The 21,534-nt window shown below is 43.9% G+C and overlaps 1 protein-coding gene across 1 annotated transcript in view; it reads left to right on the top strand.

Annotated features, from left to right (window-relative positions):
- Positions 1–21,534, top strand: part of LOC124545656 (hemicentin-2-like) — a 421,092-nt gene that overhangs the window by 299,426 nt on the left and 100,132 nt on the right. Inside the window, exons 7-8 of the mRNA XM_047124602.1 lie at positions 1,963–2,093; positions 8,206–8,365. Coding sequence (XP_046980558.1) covers positions 1,963–2,093; positions 8,206–8,365 — 291 coding nt within the window. The remainder of the gene's footprint in view (positions 1–1,962; positions 2,094–8,205; positions 8,366–21,534) is intronic.

Raw genomic sequence — 21,534 nt, 5'->3', positions numbered from 1 at the left:
TTGCATAATTGTATCTACAATTGTAAAAGGGAAAGTTTACCATATTTCTCCGAGATACAGGCAGAAAACATCACGTCTAGACCGAACACCGCACTCGACGAGAAAAAAAACCAAAGCGAAAATTTGGTAACAACTTATCATAAGAGTTTCGCTAACATGCATATGCCTTGATTCCAATGAACGATCTACACTCCTGGAAATGGAAAAAAGAACACATTGACACCGGTGTGTCGGACCCACCATACTTGCTCCGGACACTGCGAGAGGGCTGTACAAGCAATGATCACACGCACGGCACAGCGGACACACCCGGAACCGCGGTGTTGGCCGTCGAATGGCGCTAGCTGCGCAGCATTTGTGCACCGCCGCCGTCAGTGTCAGCCAGTTTGCCGTGGCATACGGAGCTCCATCGCAGTCTGTAACACTGGTAGCATGCCGCGACAGCGTGGACGTGAACCGTATGTGCAGTTGACGGACTTTGAGCGAGGGCGTATAGTGGGCATGCGGGAGGCCGGGTGGACGTACCGCCGAATTGCTCAACACGTGGGGCATGAGGTCTCCACAGTACATCGATGTTGTCGCCAGTGGTCGGCGGAAGGTGCACGTGCCCGTCGACCTGGGACCGGACCGCAGCGACGCACGGATGCACGCCAAGACCGTAGGATCCTACGCAGTGCCGTAGGGGACCGCACCGCCACTTCCCAGCAAATTAGGGACACTGTTGCTCCTGGGGTATCGGCGAGGACCATTCGCAACCGTCTCCATGAAGCTGGGCTACGGTCCCGCACACGGTTAGGCCGTCTTCCGCTCACGCCCCAACATCGTGCAGCCCGCCTCCAGTGGTGTCGCGACGGGCGTGAATGGAGGGACGAATGGAGACGTGTCGTCTTCAGCGATGAGAGTCGCTTCTGCCTTGGTGCCAATGATGGTCGTATGCGTGTTTGGCGCCGTGCAGGTGAGCGCCACAATCAGGAGTGCATACGACCGAGGCACACAGGGCCAACACCCGGCGTCATGGTGTGGGGAGCGATCTCCTACACTGGCCGTACACCACTGGTGATCGTCGAGGGGACACTGAATAGTGCACGGTACATCCAAACCGTCATCGAACCCATCGTTCTACCATTCCTAGACCGGCAAGGGAACTTGCTGTTCCAACAGGACAATGCACATCCGCATGTATCCCGTGCCACCCAACGTGCTCTAGAAGGTGTAAGTCAACTACCCTGGCCAGCAAGTTCTCCGGATCTGTCCCCCATTGAGCATGTTTGGGACTGGATGAAGCGTCGTCTCACGCGGTCTGCACGTCCAGCACAAACGCTGGTCCAACTGAGGTGCCAGGTGGAAATGGCATGGCAAGCCGTTCCACAGGACTACATCCAGCATCTCTACGATCGTCTCCATGGGAGAATAGCAGCCTGCATTGCTGCGAAAGGTGGATATACACTGTACTAGTGCCGACATTGTGCATGCTCTGTTGCCTGTGTCTATATGCCTGTGGTTCTGTCAGTGTGATCATGTGATGTATCTGACCCCAGGAATGTGTCAATAAAGTTTCCCCTTCCTGAGACAATGAATTCACGGTGTTCTTATTTCAATTTCCAGGAGTGTATATAAATCATTGCTAACCTGAAGAGTATGCTCTGAAGATCAAACTGCACCCTGGAGAGAAAAACATCAACTATGATTAAACTTAATTATTAACGATGTTGTAAAACACTGTGACTATATGGTGATTGAGGTGTAAATGCAAATGACAGCGACGAGACAATTAGAAAATGTTTATTTGTTCCCAATAACTAGTTTTCGAGCGTCTTTAGGCGCCTTTCAAGCTGAAGAACGCAGAGCCTTCGCAGTTATCTGTACTTTCGTTTCAAGAAGGCCACGAGTCTGTCCCCTGGGGGCGGACCGCGGCAGCGCGGAGATGAGAATGTAGCCGGGGCCTCGCCTCGTGTGTTGCAGTCGCCCCCATCGTGTCTCTGCGGCTGGGGCCCACGCTCAACCCTGACGACATCAAGGAGGGCGACGACGTCTACTTCGAGTGCCACGTCAGGGCCAACCCGCCGTGGAGGCGCCTCTCCTGGCTGCACGACGTAAGTACCGACAGAGGGCAGCACGGCTTGTCGTATCGTCGAAACCGTGATTCGTACCAACTGAAGGAGAGAAAAGTACTGAAAAAAACAGTTCAACGTTTTGTAAAAGGTTGGTCGAAAATTGAGAAATGAAAGAGAACAGTGAATCGTTTGACACGTCTTTGAATAATGCCCGAAATTACGTACAACAAATGAGGCACGTCAAACGTTTCTCTGATCTTTTGCATTTCTTACCCGTAGACAAATCATTTCACAAAACAGTTGAGCGTATTTTTGTTTTCAATTTTTTTGTTTTCAAGTTTTGTTTAGAAAGCATGAAAAATACAATTTTTTTTGCAATACTAAACCTCACGTTGGTTAACTTGATACTCGTTTTTCCATGTTACCATGCTATGATAATTCGGGCAAAAATTGTCCCTCATACCACTAATTAAGTTTTTCTTAATTACATTCAAATAACCACACGCTGGTCCATTTTGTATTCAATCTGTTTGTTTTCCACTCTTCATTTTGCTATGCTAGTTACGTTTTCCTTAATTATCCTGGATTCTTTCCATAAATCTTTTTCGTGAATCAAGACTACATCTAGTTAATTAGATACCTTATTAGTCCATCCCCCCCTTCGCTTGGCTATAATAATTAGGTGTAAAATTCGTCAGTAATTTCTAGGGGTTTCTATTTTCGCTGCGGCGCACAAAAGGACGTATCCAAAATGAATGCTGTCTCTCTTGTGAATCTGAGATGAGATACGATGTGTAATAGTCAGTGTTAGATGAAGGCTGCATTTGTCTACTTAGGTTGTACTTAATTAAATATTCTATTCATTACAGAATTAGTGTCGTTTCCAAGCCATTATCCAGAAAATACACGTTACACAGCAAAAAGTACCAAACAAAAACAGAGCTCCCTGTGCTTTGTTAATTTTTGGACTTACCTCCCTCTCCATCCCTCTCTTTCAATCCTTCTTTTGACTTTCTTGATTCAATAATTTACCAACAGCCGTATGTACTGCAGAAATTTATTTTATGAGCTCCTTATGTGCTACCAGTTTCGCCATTACATTGATGCCATCTTCAGGCCCCACACGCCATAGTCGTAAAATCGCTATACACGGAAGGAGCCATGTAACTGGATTCGTGAATCAAATCACTATGCAACAGCTCTTGGTGGCCAGGCGACACAGACTTGGCCTGTCCCCATCCTTGCTACCCATACCACAGAACCGCTGTTTTCCTACCAATCATTCTCCCACATTATACCTATCCCCACAATCAACCCATATGAACCACATATCTTAATAAAAGTTTAACCACCCGAAAAGACTAGTCCTCCTTCCCCTTTCTAATTACTCCCAATAAATGCTATTTCTCCCAGGTGGAGTGCAATATACTACAGTATTTGTTCCTACTTCCTCGCAGACCTTTGTTTTTAAACGTCATACAACATTTGTCTATGTATTACCTCAAATATCACCGAAGATACGATTGTTTTCATACACATTGTTTCTTTCTTTCTTTCTTTTGCTACTGCCTTTATCCCGCATTGTGCGCAGGGTCGGAAGGGTTAAGTACGGATTTGGCATGGTGAATGTTAAGGGGTGGCCAGATGCCCTTCCTGCCGCCAACCCATACCCCCCCGAGACGGAATTAGTGTACCCCAGCTGTCTTGCGTCTAGTGTAAATCGTGAAAGAGTGTGAATGTGTTTCAAATATCTGCGAGTCGTGTAACTGAGGCGGTATTCACCTAGGAGGATGTGGGAAACCGCCTAAAAACCACATCCAAGCTGGCCGGCACACCAGCCGTCGTCGTTAAACCACCTGGCGGATTCGATCCGGGGCCGACGAGCCTACTCGAGTCCAGGAAGCAGCGCGTTAGCGCTGTCGGCTATCCTGGCGGGTTGTTTTCACATACATTGCCTGACCAGAAAGTGAGACATCCAGATGGGAGGGAGACGTTATTTCAGTGATAACAGAATCTAGGTAAATTTACAAAGAATGTGGCACTTTTTTGAGCCCAGTCATCATAGTGATGTTGTATCCACTCTGGCTTCAATGTATGCCTTGGTTCGCTTGAGACTGGTATCATAACCGTTGTATCCCCTGCCGAGGTGAGCTAACCCCCAACTGTCCTTGATTCCCAGGATACTTGCATTGGGATTGAACTGACATCCGAGGTACTTCCACATGTGTTCACATGTTCATGGAGACACGTGTCATGCGTGGATGAGGACTGTTCTGTTGAATAATACCACTACGATACAATCGAAAACGAGGCAACACATGAGGACGCGAGATGTCTGTGACTTCGATTGTATCATCAGATGTTTTAAAATGACTAGCCGTCACCTGATGTCATACTTGATGGCTCCTACACCATGACACCAGAGTGACACCGCTTTACCTCTCCAAAACTTTGTGAGAATGAGACCTCTCATCAGATTATCGCCATATTCACTGACGATGATCATCCAGAGTAGTGCTGGACCGTGACTCTTTGCTGAGCGTAGTGCTACGCGCAAATTGAGACGCGTATATCCCGTGTGGCGCGACGCAGCGCAGCGCAGCGCGCATTTTTGTAACTTCACTGGTTCCTATGGGACCGTGTAAATTGCGACGCGACGCGACTGGGACGCAACACGCGCCAGTGCCAGGTCGCGCGGCGTTGTGGGTGAAGCGGGGAGTGGGAAGGCAGTCATGCGGTATGTTCACTTCGACATGGCGCATATGGGCAGTGAAAGTATTCCCCATCCGAAAAATACGGTCTTACTGTATACTGAATTTTATTATCACTGAGAAATGTTTCGTTTGTCGCCGTTTAAGCGCTCCATCTCTTTTCGTTAGTACATAAAAGTTTTCAGTTACATATATCTGTTTCGTTTATTCTTTTGTCAATAACAATGCACAGTCCGATAACTGGTGTGCCATTAGCCAATGGGATTATATCTTCTACCTCCATAATGTTTTCAGATCGTAAGAACGGACAGATGATTCATCGTGATGGTAGTGAATAAGGATGTAAGGTATATTATAAAATCAATGACTTAGAAACAAGGCAGGAAAACAAAACAAGGTTATCAACTTGTTGCCTGTTATGATGACGTATCTCAACGACCTGTTGCAAAAAGTCGAAAAGACGTAATTTCCACTGATACGACCCCTTTGTGCATCTGGAAAAAGGACTGAAGTACATAAGCTTCACTGTCGTTACTTGGATATGGATGTAATAAGAGACATTATACACTACTGGCCATTAAAATTGCTACACCACGAAGATGACGTGCTACATACGCGAAATTTAACCGACAGGAAGAAGATGCTGTGATATGCAAATGAATAGCTTTTCACAGCATTCACACAAGGTTGGCGCCGGTGGCGACACCTACATCGTGCTGACATGATGAAAGTTTCCAACAGATTTCTCATACACAAACGCGGTTGACCGGCGTTGCCTGGTGAAACGTTGTTGTGATGCCTCATGTGAGGAGGAGAAATGCGTACCATCACGTTTCCGACTTCGATAAAGGTCGGATTGTAGCCTATCCCGATTGCGGTTTATCGTATCACGACGTTGCTGCTCGCGTTGGTCGTGATCGAATGACTGTTTGTAGAATATGGAATCGGCGTGATGGTATGGGATGCCATTGGTTACACGTCTCGGTCACCTCTTGTTCGCACTGACGCCACTGAACAGTGGACGTTACATTTCAGATGTGTTACCACCCGTGGCTCTACCCTTCCTTCGATCCCTGCGAAACCCTACATTTCAGCAGGATAATGCACGACCGTATGTTGCAGGTCCAGTACGGACCTTTCTGGATACAGGAAATGTTTGTCTTCGGCCCTGGCCAGCACATTCTCCAGATCTCTCACCAACTGGAGGTGGTCAATGGTAGCCGAACAACTGGCTCGTCACAATCCGCCAGTCACTACTCTTGATGAATTGTGGTATCGTTTTGAAGCTGCATGGGCAGCTGTACCTGTACACGCCATTATGCTCAGCTGCTGAATATGCACTGACCATTGTGTTATGCGAGAGATCAATTATTTATTTTTCTCAGTAACAAATATTTTATTCGCGAATCACGCATTGTCATTTTGCAAGCTGTAGGTGAGAAACGAACATCTGGCATATGGCATATCATTCCACCTGAAGGGAATGGTCGTCATTATTTTAATACTGCTCAGATCAGTAGAAGGAATAAAACCCTTTGGTAAAATTCGATTCTAGTCATTCAGTGTTACAAATACGATGGGTTACGGGGATTCAATCAAAATTCCAACGGAACTGGCAATTTTGTGTCAATTTCTAACCTATTCTCACTCGAAGAAGCATCACCATTTATGATTTATGGCCACATTTCTCTTGTTGACATGTTTAATTGTACTTCCTTTGCAAAAACACAGTTTAATTTGCTCAAACTCATCTCACAGCAGCTGTTGCGGCAGAATCTGATACAGAGTGTCTCATTAAACAAGTAATAGGCAGTCAAAGAGCTCAACAGCTTACGAAAAACCTCATACTGTCGGTTTGTAGTAACATAAGAGAAGAAATTTCATGTTTATTTTCATAACAGGAAACTCTTGTTTCACTGGCTGTAGATAATTCTTAAGATATTACAGTGACTGGAGTGAAAAAATAAAAAGGGAGGTATAACTAATGGTATATCGGCATACATAAGACATTTTCGTGTCTTTACAAAGTGGCAAAATATTCTCCTCTTTGTGTACTATCAAACTCTCGTTTCGATGTCTCAAGCGGTTTAGGAGATATGAGAGATAGTTTGAATACTTCATTCTCGCGGGCGTCAGATCAGAAGTGAGCGCGCTACATAGGATCCATTTTCTCGAGATCGGAGGCAGATAGAGTCTTCCTCCCAAGTCTAAAGAAATATTTAACATGTTGGCTAAATTTCGTACGCAGCAAGATATTGTGCAATACGCACCAAACGCAAAACCATAGCGACCCCTAGTTTTCATTGCCAACTTTTCGAATTTTTCTTACCATCTTACTAAAATGTATATACCACAATAAGTATAACCATTAGCGAGATTATGGGCACTTTGCCACGAAGCTGACATATAATGCTACAAGCAAGGCAAGAATGAATTATTTTACTGAATAGTTTGTGTAAAATCGTTTCAGAAAGATTACAGTGTGCTCGCGCCTCGTTGCTGTCAGCCCAGAGCGTCGTCAATCGGCACGTGCAAAGTACGTGTACGTGTCTCAATATGTGTTGGACCAGCACGACACGTGCGGAACGTGCGCGTCTAACTGTGTGTCGTGTCACGTCACACGTGCTATAGGTGTCTCAATTTTCGCTTAGCTTAAGGCGATGCCATGATTTCCCGAGACGGAATTACTTTAAACGCATTTACTAGCTTTGTGGTGATAATTCTACTCCGGCTTGGATGGCAATTCCCTAGTCTGCTTGCTACTACTCTATTGGCACTGGTGCAAGACGACACAGACTGTTGCATGGTGTCCGTAACTCCTTCTCGGAAGCAAGGAAAGATTTGAAGGGGCTATGTTGTACTTGGTATACGACATAAGGATCCTCCATTGTGGTGGTCAGACGTGGTCAACGGAAACCTTGACGACAAGTATATCTAGCCTCTCGTTTCCATTAAATCCATATTGGGCAGCTCTCACATAAAAATCCATAACAAATCTGGAAATTGCACGATTCGACCAGCCAGCCAAATAAAGATCCACAATGAGGCCTCTTTCAATCTCTGTCAAGTAATGACAACGTTGTGTCACTCAAGTATGCAACAACTCCGTGTCTTTCACAGCGGATACTGAACGTCTGACGCTGTTCGTTTTCCTTACATATACTACCAGGCCTGGTAATAACCCTGAAGACGAACAGCGCTAACGCACTCTCGTGGCAGTTCTGCCTTTCACAGAGATTTGCAACTCCAACAACTGACATAGCCGCCGGTGGTGTGTACATGTACTAAATGACATTGACATCCGACCATGTGTTCTGGCTGCTTCGCTTTTCTATTCAGGCAATGTTGTATTGCGTAACTCTTTCTAATTATGTGAACTGTGGTTGTCTTTGTCTGCCGTGAATGGTGCAGAGACTGTAAGTCCTCTTGCTGGTCCACAGGACGCGCCGCTGAGCCACAATCAGAGCGCGCACGTCATCCACAGCAACCAGAGCCTGGTGCTGCAGAAGGTTTCGCGCCAGGGTGCCGGCCGCTACGTCTGCGTCGCCGCTAACGCCCAGGGAGAGGCCGCCTCCAACGAGCTCGACTTCCGGGTCAAGTGTGAGTACAGACCGCTATTCTACTCTGCTCTACCGTGCTTTACCGCTGCGCCACGACTGGACATTTCGATATCTCACCTACGTGGCGGAAGCTCTTCACACATTAATTTACTTCCTACTTTTCCTTTAAACCAGGCAATGGCCTTGCCGCAGTGTTTATACCAGTTCCCGTGAGATCACCGAAGTTAAGCGCTGTCGGGCGTGGTCGGCACTTGGATGGGTGACCATCCAGGTTATCATGCGCTGTTGCCATTTTTCGGGGTGCACTCAGCCTCGTGATGCCAATTGAGGAGCTACTCGACCGAATAGTAGCGGCTTCGGTCAAGAATACCACCAGAACGACCGGGAGAGCGGTGTGCTGACCCCACGCTCCTCGTATCCGCATCCTCCACGGAGGATGACACGGCGGTCGGATGTCCCGGTAGGCCACTCGTTGCCTGAAGGCGGAGTGCTTTTCCTTTAAACCTGTTATTTGGATTCTGGGACAGACCACAAGATACACATACGCTGAGGTGACAGAAGAATTGGGATACCTCCCAATATCGTGTCGCAGCTCCTTTTACTGGGCGTAGTGCAGCAACTAGATGTGGCATGCACTCAATATGACGTTTGAAGTCCCCTGCAGATATATTGAGCTGTGCTGCCTCTATAGCTGTCATAACTACGAAAGTGTTGCCGTTGCAGAAGTTTGTGCATGAACTGACCTCTCGATTATGTCCCATATATGTTCGATGGGATTCATGTCGGGAAATCTGGATGGCCAGATCATTTGTTCGAGCTGTCCAGGATGTTCGTTAAACATGTCGCGACAATTGTGGTCCAGTGACATGACTCACTGTCACGCATAAAAATTACATCTTTGTTTGGAACATGTAATCCATTAATGGCTGTGAAAGGTTTCTGAGTAGTAAAACATAACTGTTTCCGGTCAACGATCGGTTCCGTTGGACCAGCGGACCCAGTTCTTTCTATGTAAACACCATTATGCAGCCACTGCAAGCTTGCGCAGTGCTTTCTTGACACTTAAGTTCGTGGGCTCATGGGTTCCGCAGCACACTCGAATCCTGTCATCAGCTCTTACCAAATAAAATCGGGGATTATCTGACCAGGCTATGGTTTTCCAGTGTAGGGTGCAACCAATACGGTCGTAAGCCCAGGAGAGACGTTGCAGGCTTTTTTGTGTTGTTCGCAAAGGCACTCGCGTCCGACGTCTGCCGCCATAGCCTATTAACAACAAATTTCACAATATTGGCCTGATACGTTCGACGTACGTCTCACATTGGTTTCTGCGGTTATTTATACTGTGATGCTTGTTTGTTCGCACTGATAACCTTACGCAAACACCGCTGCTCTCGGTCGTGAAGTGAAGGACATCGGCAACTGCGTTGTCCGTGATGAAAGGTAATGCCTGAAATTTATTATTCTCGTCGGCAACTATTAACACTGTGTATGGCAGAATGTTTAATTCCCGTCGATTTCCGAAATGGAATGTCGCATGCATCTGGCTTTCCCCAATGTAAAGTTGTAGATGGGGTGTGCCAAAAAGGGCTTTCCAATTATGCCCGCACACCCACCGTCGTCGCGACTCACGACAGCACAAATATCGCTTCGCCGTCCTCCTCCCCTCCCGGCAGCCGAGCTGATCTCAAAATTTGTGTATATATTGTCCCGGCTAGTTAAGAACCATTCCCTGCTGTGTGGGTCGGGCATAAAACATCTCTGAATCACGTTGTGAATCTAGTCGTGTGAACTAGCAGTTGAAAATTGATCGCGTTTTTCCAGAGATAATTTAATACACTTTCAATCACGACAGATCCAAAGACAGGTTTTTTTTATTACGCTGGAGTAAGATATTAAGGGAGTTTCAGTCTATTTTTACTAATTTGTTTTCCTGAGTAAATTGATGTAGTTACTTTAGCAGTCTCTATGCATTCGTTGAATCCTATTAAATCTGTTTGTAAAAAGGCTCATCAGCTTCCTTCAATAACCCTTGAATGTTCACAGATATTATTGTCTATGTACTAGCTGATTATGGAATTCAGTAAATACTAGGAATGTCTCGTATATTTCTGTTTTATTGACACAATTAAGTTCTTAAGTTAATGAGAGATGGCACTGGGGGATCAATGAAAGGAGAGTTGATCCTAGCGTGTATTGTTTCGGTATCATAACAGTCAGTCAGTACTACATTCCTTCTTGTATCTATCACCAAAGATATGCTTTCCCATGAAACTGTCCTTTGCCATTAATGTCTGATAAATTATAAATATGTCTCTGGGCCTTATAATGTGCAAGCTTCTCAATCCTCACGACATGATATTAATTATGGGTTCGAATCCTTTCAATGACTGTCCAGCACAAATTTAGTTGTTTAACGGGCACTATTTTTCCCTTCTCGTTTATTAGCGGAATCACCTTGACAACGAGCGGCAAAGATAAGGTAAAAACTATTTTCGGTCCCAATACTCTTTAATAAATCGCATACAGCGAAGGAATTCCTAATTCAACATAATAGTTTCCGTATTGTCAATTAATCTTTTCACAACCGTAAGTATACAATCGTAGCGTTTCGTCTAACACGTGCAATCACCATTCACTTGAATATCAATGTTTGTACACCCAATCACTTCTAATTGACTCCGTCTCTGAATTTATCCCAAAATAATCTATTCTCCAGCATTCCAGTGTCTAATCTAGTTCTAAGAATGCAATTTAATTAGGCTTCTAATCCCAAAATTCCGACTACCACGGAAAAACTGCGTACACACTCCGCCACCGCTGAAAACTCAAGAGACCTAACAATGCTGCGCAGTCGTTTATATATTACATTCAAAAGGAAACGCAACTCTGTTATGTCTTCCTTGTATTCCCTTTGTACTACTTTGCGTTACTCTATTTATAATATCTACTCGTTGTAAAATTTTAACTAACTGTTACTTCGAAATACAACTACCCTTTTTTGGCTCTTAGGTCATTTCGTATTACAGAATTTAATTTAACACTCGTTTCTGTACAACCACTGTCTAAAGAGCGATTACACAATCTCGAAAATTCGTACAAACTTATTAATACAACTTACACACATGGTCATAGTGCCATCTTGAGGGAAAAAGGAATCAGGTTTTGACTCACGTGGTACGCTAGTACAACATCGCGCCACCCCTGACGCTAGCGGCAATTGCAGCGAAGACGGCTGGCTTTACTGGTCCCAAGCATGTCGGCTTTGTGTTTTAGTTTGAAGGGTCGAGTCATTGACAAGTGCGAAATGTAATTTTCTAGGCCTGTTTTTCATAAATCGCCTAAATGCTTCATTGAAACTAGCTGTATAGCTGAGAATAATAAAACCTCAGGTCTTCCACATGCATACGAGAATGTCGTAGAGTAAGGGAGACAAAGCTTTATGAACAGTCCCACAAAATCGACCCAGTTTGTTCCTAGGGAGCTGGACGTCCAACACATGATTATTTGGCGTGTATTGAGAAGTCAGTTGCATGCCTGTTGTCTGGGATTTTCTAAATGTCTGTTTTCCAGATAAGTGGACTTGTCGAGGCGCGCCAATTGCTTGACTCTCACGTTCACCAGGCCCGACATCTCTCTATCTCTTCTTTTCAGGATTCATCAATGATATTTGTCCCATCCTTGTCTGGCTTCTCTACGGGAGCTCAGAGATAGAATTTACAACGCAATTGAACGAGTCACACCTGGCATGGTGCATTGTGTATTGCAAGAAATAGAGTTCAGATGAGATGAGAACTGCTTGAAGTCACACTGAGCTTGTTTGTGTTGTGTTCACCTTCGTAGACAAGGGTAAGGAGAGGTGGGCTGAGAGTAACGCTGCAACTGTCATCATAGGAAAGCTAGACAGGAGCAGAACTGATTAGTGTGAAATGACAAAGCAAACAGAACAATTACTTAACTTGTATTTCTCAAAACGTATGTAATTCATTACAAACGAAGCGACAAGACATAGAGTCCGGTTCATACAATAGCAACAGCAGGGAAGTTGAAGCCGTAAGTAGGTGCCGTCTGCATGGTGTCCTATAACGAAGTGGCTCCGAGCGCGAGTGGGCTGGAACGCTGCCGCTGGCCTTCCTGTATTGCGCCGGCAGAGGCCGCTCGGGGTACCGAGCTGCTGGAGGTGTATTGAAAAAAGGCTACTGAAGCTGAAAAGGCCACTGGAGGACAGTGGACATAAGAACGCAAGAAACAACACAGCGAATTTGTGAACAGACTTTGGGAAGAGTACGATAAGACCAGGCTAACAAGTTCAATAGTGCTTTTTAAATGTGCATAATGGAGAACGGAAAATAAAAAGAAATAGGTGCAGAAATTTAATTAAGTACACCATAAACACTTTTATTTCTTCAAAACTTGCGAAACTTTTTTTGGGTAGTTGCCCATTACAGAGCCAGTCAGTAACTTAGCCTACAGTTTGATTAACTACTCGTGGCTGGGATTCAAAGTCATATGATATTTCTGAAAAGACATAGTCGCCGTTGGCTGTATTATTACGATTGCAAGTAACACTGCAAAAGTCATCTAAACACAACAAAACGAAACAAACATGAAGCACAGGACATATATGCATAATTAAACAATCATTTCATTAAGATAGTACCGTGATTAAAAGAATAGGTGTCAAACACACATAACGTACGATATCTCAGAATATAAGACTGAGACTATATAACGTCAAAATGTAGCATTTTGACTGCGAGAATTCTAGAAGATCCGATGGGTACGACATTTATTACATTGTAAAACGTTGTTAAATTTTACCATCGGTCTAATAATCTATCACAAATAAAAGCTCAGGTGCACTGCCGGCCGCGGTGGCCGAGCGGTTATAGGCGCTTCAGTCCGGAACCGCGCGACTGCTACGATCGCAGGTTTGAATTCTGCCTCGGGCATGGATGTGTGTGATGTCCTTAGGTCAGTTAGGTTTAAGTAGTTCTAAGTTATAGGGGACTGATGACCTCAGATGTTAAGTCCCATAGTGCTCAGAGCCATTCTTTTTTTCTTTTAAGGAAAATTACCCTAAAGTGTCAGAAACAAAACGTTTAACGTAAAAATTCCAGACACAAAGATTTACAATAACATGCATCCTACTGCTGACAATAAGTACCTGTTGCATCTTGATTATTAGTCTTTTTTTGCCGCGAAGACGGCAGTGACAGGTGACGCTTTAGTAGTACATCATTAGACGGTATGTGACCTTTGTTGTTAATCCATCTATTCATATATTTGTACTATATAAGTGACACAGCGCCACTTGCCGGCTCCCGCTGACGCTATTTGTCGTGTCTGTGTTTTTGGTGTAGTATCCAAATGGTAAAGTAATGGTTAGACAGAATTATAACAATAAAATCTATCCATATGTGGGAATCACAGCAGCTGTTGCGTGCTGGAAATGGGCTCTCAGTGATATGGAGTTTTGGATCGGTCCTGTAGGAGTGCTCGGGTAACTGAAGTTGTTACGGTAACCGCTTGCATAAAGCAGGAAATCCAGGGAGTGCGTGTCGGGCACAAATTTTCTACTGTCGCTAGTAAATTGTATGGCTGTTGACTAATCGTGTTTACAAATTCCGAATACATTTGTTTCATCCCACTGATGATTTTGTGTAACTGTGGCTGGATGAGAAGGCGCCAGGTATTGAACAACAATGATCCTAATCCTTGTCACTGATGTTCATTGCCGAACACTTAAGAGATCCACTAACAGAAGCGTGGTACGTAGACTATAGCAGATACTGTCCCATAGTGCAATAGACCAAACTCTCTTTCCTTAGTCACAGTCTACAAAATTCAGTGTAAGTATCTCCTGTCTTTTGATGAACTAGGCCTGGTTGATCGTCCCACCTGTCAAATTATTTGTTAATTACCTTCTTTGCTTTTGTGTCACACTCTTTTTTCCATTTCACGAGAAAATTCAGTTGTCCTAATTTTTACGGATGCTTTCTCAGTCTTAGTCAGTGGTCATGTCCAGACATGGACACCAAACAAGCCATAGTATCCTCCTCGAACGGCAACGGCGCTTGGGTTTTCCTATGTTTCGTGTCGCAGGGTGACAAGATTGTTTTTCTTTCGCCTCCCAAGCTGACGATGTTCTCTAGCGTTTACTTTGCAATATTTACTGTCTACCTCAAAAGTACAAATGGTTATTGCATATCATTTCCGTAAAGGAGGGAAGACACAGTGAGCTGTTTTTTGCTATGCTTAGTTTATTACAATTCTGGGGATAGCACATACTGCATATTAATCCTTTGTGTGGATAACTGAGTACTGCTACAATTAAGGAGACGGTTACTTTGTGAGGACCAAGCGTTGCAGCGACAAAAAGCTGGGACTACCTTGTTGCCCTGTCTGCTGTCATATAGTGCAGGTAACACAGTTTCTACCCTGACATGTTTTCTCTCCATTTTCTTACGCTGCTAGAAAACCTAAGAGAGAAGCAAACGATAAAAAGAGTGGAAACGAACTGCTTCCGTACAAAAACTGTTGCAGGAAATAGTGTTCCATCGATCGTAGCAAATTTCCGCTGCGCAGCTTCAAGTAAGAGAAACGAGATGCGGACAGCTTCTGGAGAAATTTAATTTGTGTGTAGCACGGCACAGTCCCATTTACCACACCATCTGGTGCAGCCGTATTTCCACTTTTCTCATTTCTTAAATACGCAAGAACTGCTCCATGTAAAGTTTACTTACCTCCCCTACTGCAAGCATATGGCAGCGGAAATCTCTGCTCAACATTATTTAAGTATAACACAGTGGTTCAGACCTTTTCGTTGCAACGATCCCTTTAGTATTACAGGAAAAGGAGTACATATACTGCGCACATATCTAATGTTAGCGTTGTTTGCGTACCTCACTGTCTATGAAGAACACACTGTTTCGAAGCTTATAAATATTGACGAGCTAGAAAGACACAACACAAAACGGTTGCGTGACCTAGTCTCGAGAACATAGTATAAATTTTGCTGAAAACCCTGCATTGATTTTAGGGATAGGACGAGGCCTCAGTTATACTCATCCATGTACAAAAATTATTGTATCCAGGAGAGTTCTTCAAATTATGTGAGTTACATCAGTAGCAGGACGCGGACGTCTTTATCGATTCTGCACAGACCAAAATGAGTGCTCGCCATTTTCATTTCTTGGGAATCGCCATCCAGTAAAACCAGTACCCATCGTGGCCAGAAATCTTTGGGAAACACAATGAAAGCAGTTTGCGTGACAGGAAGAAATTAACCTTAGTTTACACCACTGGAGATGCGGTGTGTTTACGTTATATATGTGCTGTCAGTCAGTCACAGTCAGAAGAAAGCTGTGCGGGTTCCATTGTGTCGTAGCTACAATGGGACAAAATTTCCCGGGGTACAAATATATATTTGTCTGACAGAAATTTGAAGCAGTTAGATGTGGACTTAAGGTGTATGTTTCCATTGCAGACACTTTTGTAGTTACTAGAAGAGTTGCAGTCATGTCGCAGAACATGTCTTTACGAACGCATGGTCACTGGAATGTCTTTCCTTTAATTATTTTATACTTTCACTCCTGTCAGTTTTCCATAACGATTATTCCAATGCCTTTAGAATATACTACTGTAGGCATCGTTAAAATGAAAGAGAGTGTGGTTTGATGTCAAAGTGTGAAGAATTCCCGTTCAGTACCAGATGTCAATAACAGAATCGTACTAAACGGGTCACCCACGTGAATGTATTAATATCAAATTTAATGTACGTCTTTGCCTAACTAGATGGAAATTTCGCTTCTTATACTGCAGTACATCCATCAAATTGCGTAGGCTACCGCTGCCAAGGTCAACTGACATAAAGTTTTCTGATTATGACACCACACCATATTGTAAAAAGCCGTACAAGAAACCAACGTTTTCGTCTCTGATTTCTCCAATATAGCTTTTTACACTGTGACGCGGTGTAGTACATCTAATTCACTAAATGTGATTTCAACAACCTGTTTCAACTGAACAGCTGCTTGCATTCAGTGAAAATAAGATTGAGACACATTCCGTGTATGAAGAACATGTTGATGCACACCATTCAGTGCAGTATAAGTTGATAGGCTGTATGTCTTTTCAAAAGCCAATCCTTCCGCAGGACATTTTTAATAATAGTGTTTATTACTCCTTTTACTATATTGTGCAGTGATTTTATGTCTTAATTTTGCACACATTCAATGAAAATTTTATGTTCTGAGTAATAGCTCATCACTTGAAAGTATCTCTCTCTCTCTCTCTCTCTGTCTGTCTCTCTATCTCTCTCCCCCCCCCCCCCCCCTCTCCCTCTCTCTCGCTCTCTGTCTCTCACTTACACACACACACACACACACACACACACACACACACACGCACGCACGCACGCACACACATACACTCACACATTAACTTATAATTCTACATCTGTATCTAAATAATACTACATCTGTATCTAAATATATACTCCACGAGCCACATTATAGTGCGTGCCCAAGTTTACTTTCTGTATCAATCTCACTTCCCCCTTTGATATTCCAGCTGCGTACGTTTACAGGGAAGAACGACTGCGCCACCTCAAAACTATTTAATTTTTTCTTGATGCTTTTTTCGAGAGATATACATAAGAGTAGGAAATAAATTGGTTCACTCTTCTTCAGAACTATTATGGTAGAGCATACCTAGAAACAGAACACTCGTATTGGAGCATCTACCACTAGAGTTGGCTGGGCGCTCTTGCGCTTACTAGATGAACCTGTAACGATACATGTTGCTCTTCTTTGGATCTTCTCTAATTCCTCTATCAGTTATATATCTGGTACAAATCCCAACTGGCGTAAGAGGCGATGAAAAAGATTTTGAAGGCCACACAGTCCACAATCGCTATGCCAATCATGCAAAATCGCTGTGAGAATTGAGGCAATCTTTTCACCGACGCACCAGGTTGACGAAACCCATTTGTTAAAACAGCGTGCCCTGCTGCGTGAAGAAGTCCGTAACTACTGCTGCACACCCTCGTCTGGCTGGAATCGTCGAGCCCTGAAGGCCTTTTTTAAGGGATAATGGCATGGAAGGGCATCAGGACTACAGGGCGTGTACTCGAGTGCCCGTAATGGGTGTGGCTCATCTTCCAGATCGACTAGCATCTTGTGCTGAACTGCGACCAGCAGCAACCTTGGCGCATCAGCCCACAGCAGTCGTTTTTGGCAGACCTGGTGCCGCATACGCATTCTTCATTCTCCGATGAGTGTCTGCTTCGGCAACCAGTAAAAGAGTAACAGCACGTTTCGCTATTTGGACGCCGTTTGTAATAACGTCAAAATTGTTCACGTTTCTACCTATCCTTGCCCACATGTCGGTGCTTATATACCTGAATTGGTATATTGCTACGTTACATATACGTTGTAGTAACTGCCTCAGACGGAAACTTGTTGATCGGCCCTTATATTATTCGTGATTTTCGCCAAGATTATTTCATTGCTTTCCTGGGTGCCTATTTCAGTTTGTCGGCCGCTGTGGCTGAGTGTTTCTAGGCGCTTTAGTCCGGAACCGCCCGACCGCTACGGTCGCAGGTTCGAATCCTGCCTCGGGCATGGATGTGTGTGATGTCCTTAGGTTAGTTAGGTTTAAGTAGTTCTAAGTGTATGGGGCTGATGACCTCAGGTGTTAAGTCCCATAGTGCTCACAACCATTTGAACCATTTGATTACAGTTTGATCATTCTTATCTTCTTCGTCTTCTTAACCTGCAGCGTCTTCGTTTTCATCATTTTAGCTGCTTCAATGCCCTAGCTTGTTGGTATTCTCAGTTTTTCGTCGTCAGTCTCTTTCAATTTTTCACGTTGCAGGATGTAACCTTTAAGAATATCTTCTTTTACCCTCTTTCCAAAGCCAGTAAATGCCTACTCTTAAGCCGGCCGGAGTGGCCGAGCGGTTAAAGGCGCTACAGTCTGGAACCGCACGACTGCTACGGTCGCAGGTTCGAATCCTGCCTCGGGCATGGATGTGTGTGATGTCCTTAGGTTAGTTAGGTTTAAGTAGTTCTACGTTCTAGGGGACTTGTGACCACAGCAGTTGAGTCCCATAGTGCTCAGAACCATTTCTTGCCTACTCTTAAATATCAGTGCCACTGCGTATGCGGTAAAAATACATTTCTTTAGGAATGTGATCAGGCAGCTATGATGCTTTATTTTCGTTCCCCGAAAAACTTGTTGCGGATAACCACCAGTAGTGGTGAATACGCGAAATGTTTGTGGGGGGAAGTAATATGCTGCGCGACTCCTGAAAAGTGCTGAGCCAAAATTTCAATAGTAAATCTTTCAACGCCTCTCTTGTAACGTCTGCCAATGGAGTTTGTTTAGCACCTCTGTAACGTTCTCTCGCCAGCTAGACGACCCCATGACGAAACGCGCCGCCGTTCGTTCAATCTTACCTGACTCCTCTATCAGTCCTACCTAAAAGGGATCCCAGATAGATGAACAATACTCAAGAATCGGGCGAACAAGTACCTTATATTTCATTTCTTTCGTGGATGTGTTACATTTCCTTAAGATTCTTTCGACGAATCTGAGTCTGCTGTCTGCTTTTCCCACTATCTGTTTTACGTGGTCATTCCACTTAAGGTCGCTCTGGATAGTTACGCCTAGACATTTTACCGCAGACGCTGTCTCCTGCTGTTTGTCATCAATGGTGTAGCTGTACAGTTGTGGACTTTTTTTTCTATGAATGCGCAATATGTTACATTTATTTACATTCAGTGTCAACTGCCAGAGTCTGCACCATTCATCAATTCTCTGCAGGTCGTTCTGCAAATTCTTACTATCTGCTGGCGTTGCTACTTTGGTGTAAACAACTTCATGATCTGCGAATAGGCCTATAGAGCATCCAACACTTCCTACTAGCTCATTTATACATATTGTATGTAGCAACGGTCCTATCACTTCCCTATGGTACTCCGGATATTACCTTTACATCTGTCGATTTAGTTCCGTTAAGAGGACTCATTGAGTTCTGTCTGGAAGAAAGTTTTGAATCCAATTGCAAGTCTGCTCCGATACCCCGTGGCCTCGTATTTTTATCATTAAACGGCAGTGAAGGGTGGTGTCAAATGCCTTACTGAAATTAAGGAATGCGGCATAAACCTGAGCGATGTTGTCCAGTGTGCTGTGGATCTCACGGAGGAACAGAGTGAGCTGAGTTTCGCAGGATCTCTGTTCGCGAAATCCTTGTTGATTTTATAGAGAAGATGTTAATTTTCCAAAGGCGTCATAATTCTTGGGCATAAAACATGTTCCATATTTCTACAACAGATAGACGTCAACGATACAGGTCTATATTTGTGTGGATCTGTCTTACGGCCTTTCTTAAGAACGGGAATGACCTGCACTCTTTTCCTGTCGTTAGGTACCTTTCGCTGCTCAAGCGATCCATGATAAATTACTGCTACAAGGGGAGCAAGTTCTTTCGCATAAACTTCATAGAATCTTAGAGGTATTTCGTTTGGTCCTGACGCCTTTCCTCTACTTAAGCGATTGTAGCTGCTTCTCAATTCAGCGATCGGTTATCTCAATATCTGGGTCGTTCGTAAGCTGAGCGTGGGTGGGTTTCCATTGCGTCCCTAGTCCAGTGTGATTAATGGAATTATATGGGAGACGCAGGCTTAGTCCATGCCAGGAATTTTTACAGAATAATTATTGTGGCCAAGATAGACACGAAGTCCACGCCTACTACAGTAGTACAAGTTTATATGCCTACTAGCTCTGCAGATGACGAAGAAATTGAAGAAATGTATGATGAAATAAAATAAATTATTCAGATAGTGAAGGGAGACGAAAATTTAATAGTCATGGGTGACTGGAATTCGATGGTAGGAAAAGGAAGAGAAGGAAACATAGTAGGTGAATATGGATTGGGGGTAAGAAATGAAAGAGGAAGCCGCCTGGTAGAATTTTGCACAGAGCATAACTTAATCATAGCTAACACTTGGTTCAAGAATCATAAAAGAAGGTTGTATACATGGAAGAAGCCTGGAGAGACTGTAAGTCTCAGACAGATTATATAATGGTAAGACAGAGATTTAGGAACCAGGTTTAAAATTGCAAGACATTTCCAGGGGCAGATATGGACTCTGACCACAATCTATTGGTTATGAACGGTAGATTAAAACTGAAGAAACTGCAAGAAGGGTGGAATTTAAGAAGCGGGAACCTGGATAAACTGACTAAACCAGAGGTTATACAGAGTTTCACAGAGAGCATAAAGGAACAATTGACAGGAATGGGGGAAAGAAATACAGTAGAAGAAGAATGGGTAACTTTGAGGGATGAAGTAGTGAAGGCAGCAGAGGATCAAGTAGGTAAAAAGACGAGGGCTAGTAGAAATCCTTGGGTAACAGAAGAAATCTTGAATTTAATTGATGATAGGAGAAAATATAAAGATGCAGTAAATGAAGCAGGCAAAAAGGAATACAAACGTCTCAAAAATGAGATCGACAGGAAGTGCAAAATGGCTAAGCAGGGATAGCTAGAGGAAAAATGTTAGGATGTAGAGGCTGATCTCAGTAGGGGTAAGACAAATATTGCCTACAGGAAAATTAAAGAGACCTTCGAAGAAAAGAGAACCACTTGTATGAATATCAAGAGCTCAGATGGAAACCCAGTTCTAAGTAAAGAAGGGAAAGCAGAAACGTGGAAGGAGTATATAGAGGGTCTATACAAGGGCGATGTACTTGAGGGCAGTATTATGGGAATGGAAGAGGATGTAGATGAAGATGAAATGGGAGATATGATACTGCGTGAAGAGTTTGACAGAGCACTGAAAAACCTGAGTCGAAACAAGGCCCCCGGAGTAGACAACATTCCATTAGAACTACTGACAGCCTTGGGAGAGCCAGTCCTGACAAAACTCTACCATGTGGTGAGTAAAATGTATGAGACAGGCGAAATACCCTCAGACTTCAAGAAGAATATAATAATTCCAATACCAAAGAAAGCAGATGTTGACAGATGTGAAAATTACCGATCTATCAGTTTAATAAGTCACGGCTGCAAAATATTGACGAGAATTCTTTACGGACGAATGGAAAAACTGGTAGAAGCCGACCTCGGGGAATATCAGTCTGGATTCCGTGGAAATATTGGAACACGTGAGGCAATACTGACCCTACGGCTTACCTTAGAAGC

The sequence above is a fragment of the Schistocerca americana genome, chromosome 8 (genome assembly GCF_021461395.2).
Source record: "Schistocerca americana isolate TAMUIC-IGC-003095 chromosome 8, iqSchAmer2.1, whole genome shotgun sequence".
In the NCBI taxonomy this organism is placed as follows: Eukaryota; Metazoa; Arthropoda; class Insecta; order Orthoptera; family Acrididae; genus Schistocerca; species Schistocerca americana.
The sequence above is the reverse complement of the archived record's forward strand: the minus strand, read 5'-3'. Positions and strand labels throughout refer to the sequence as shown.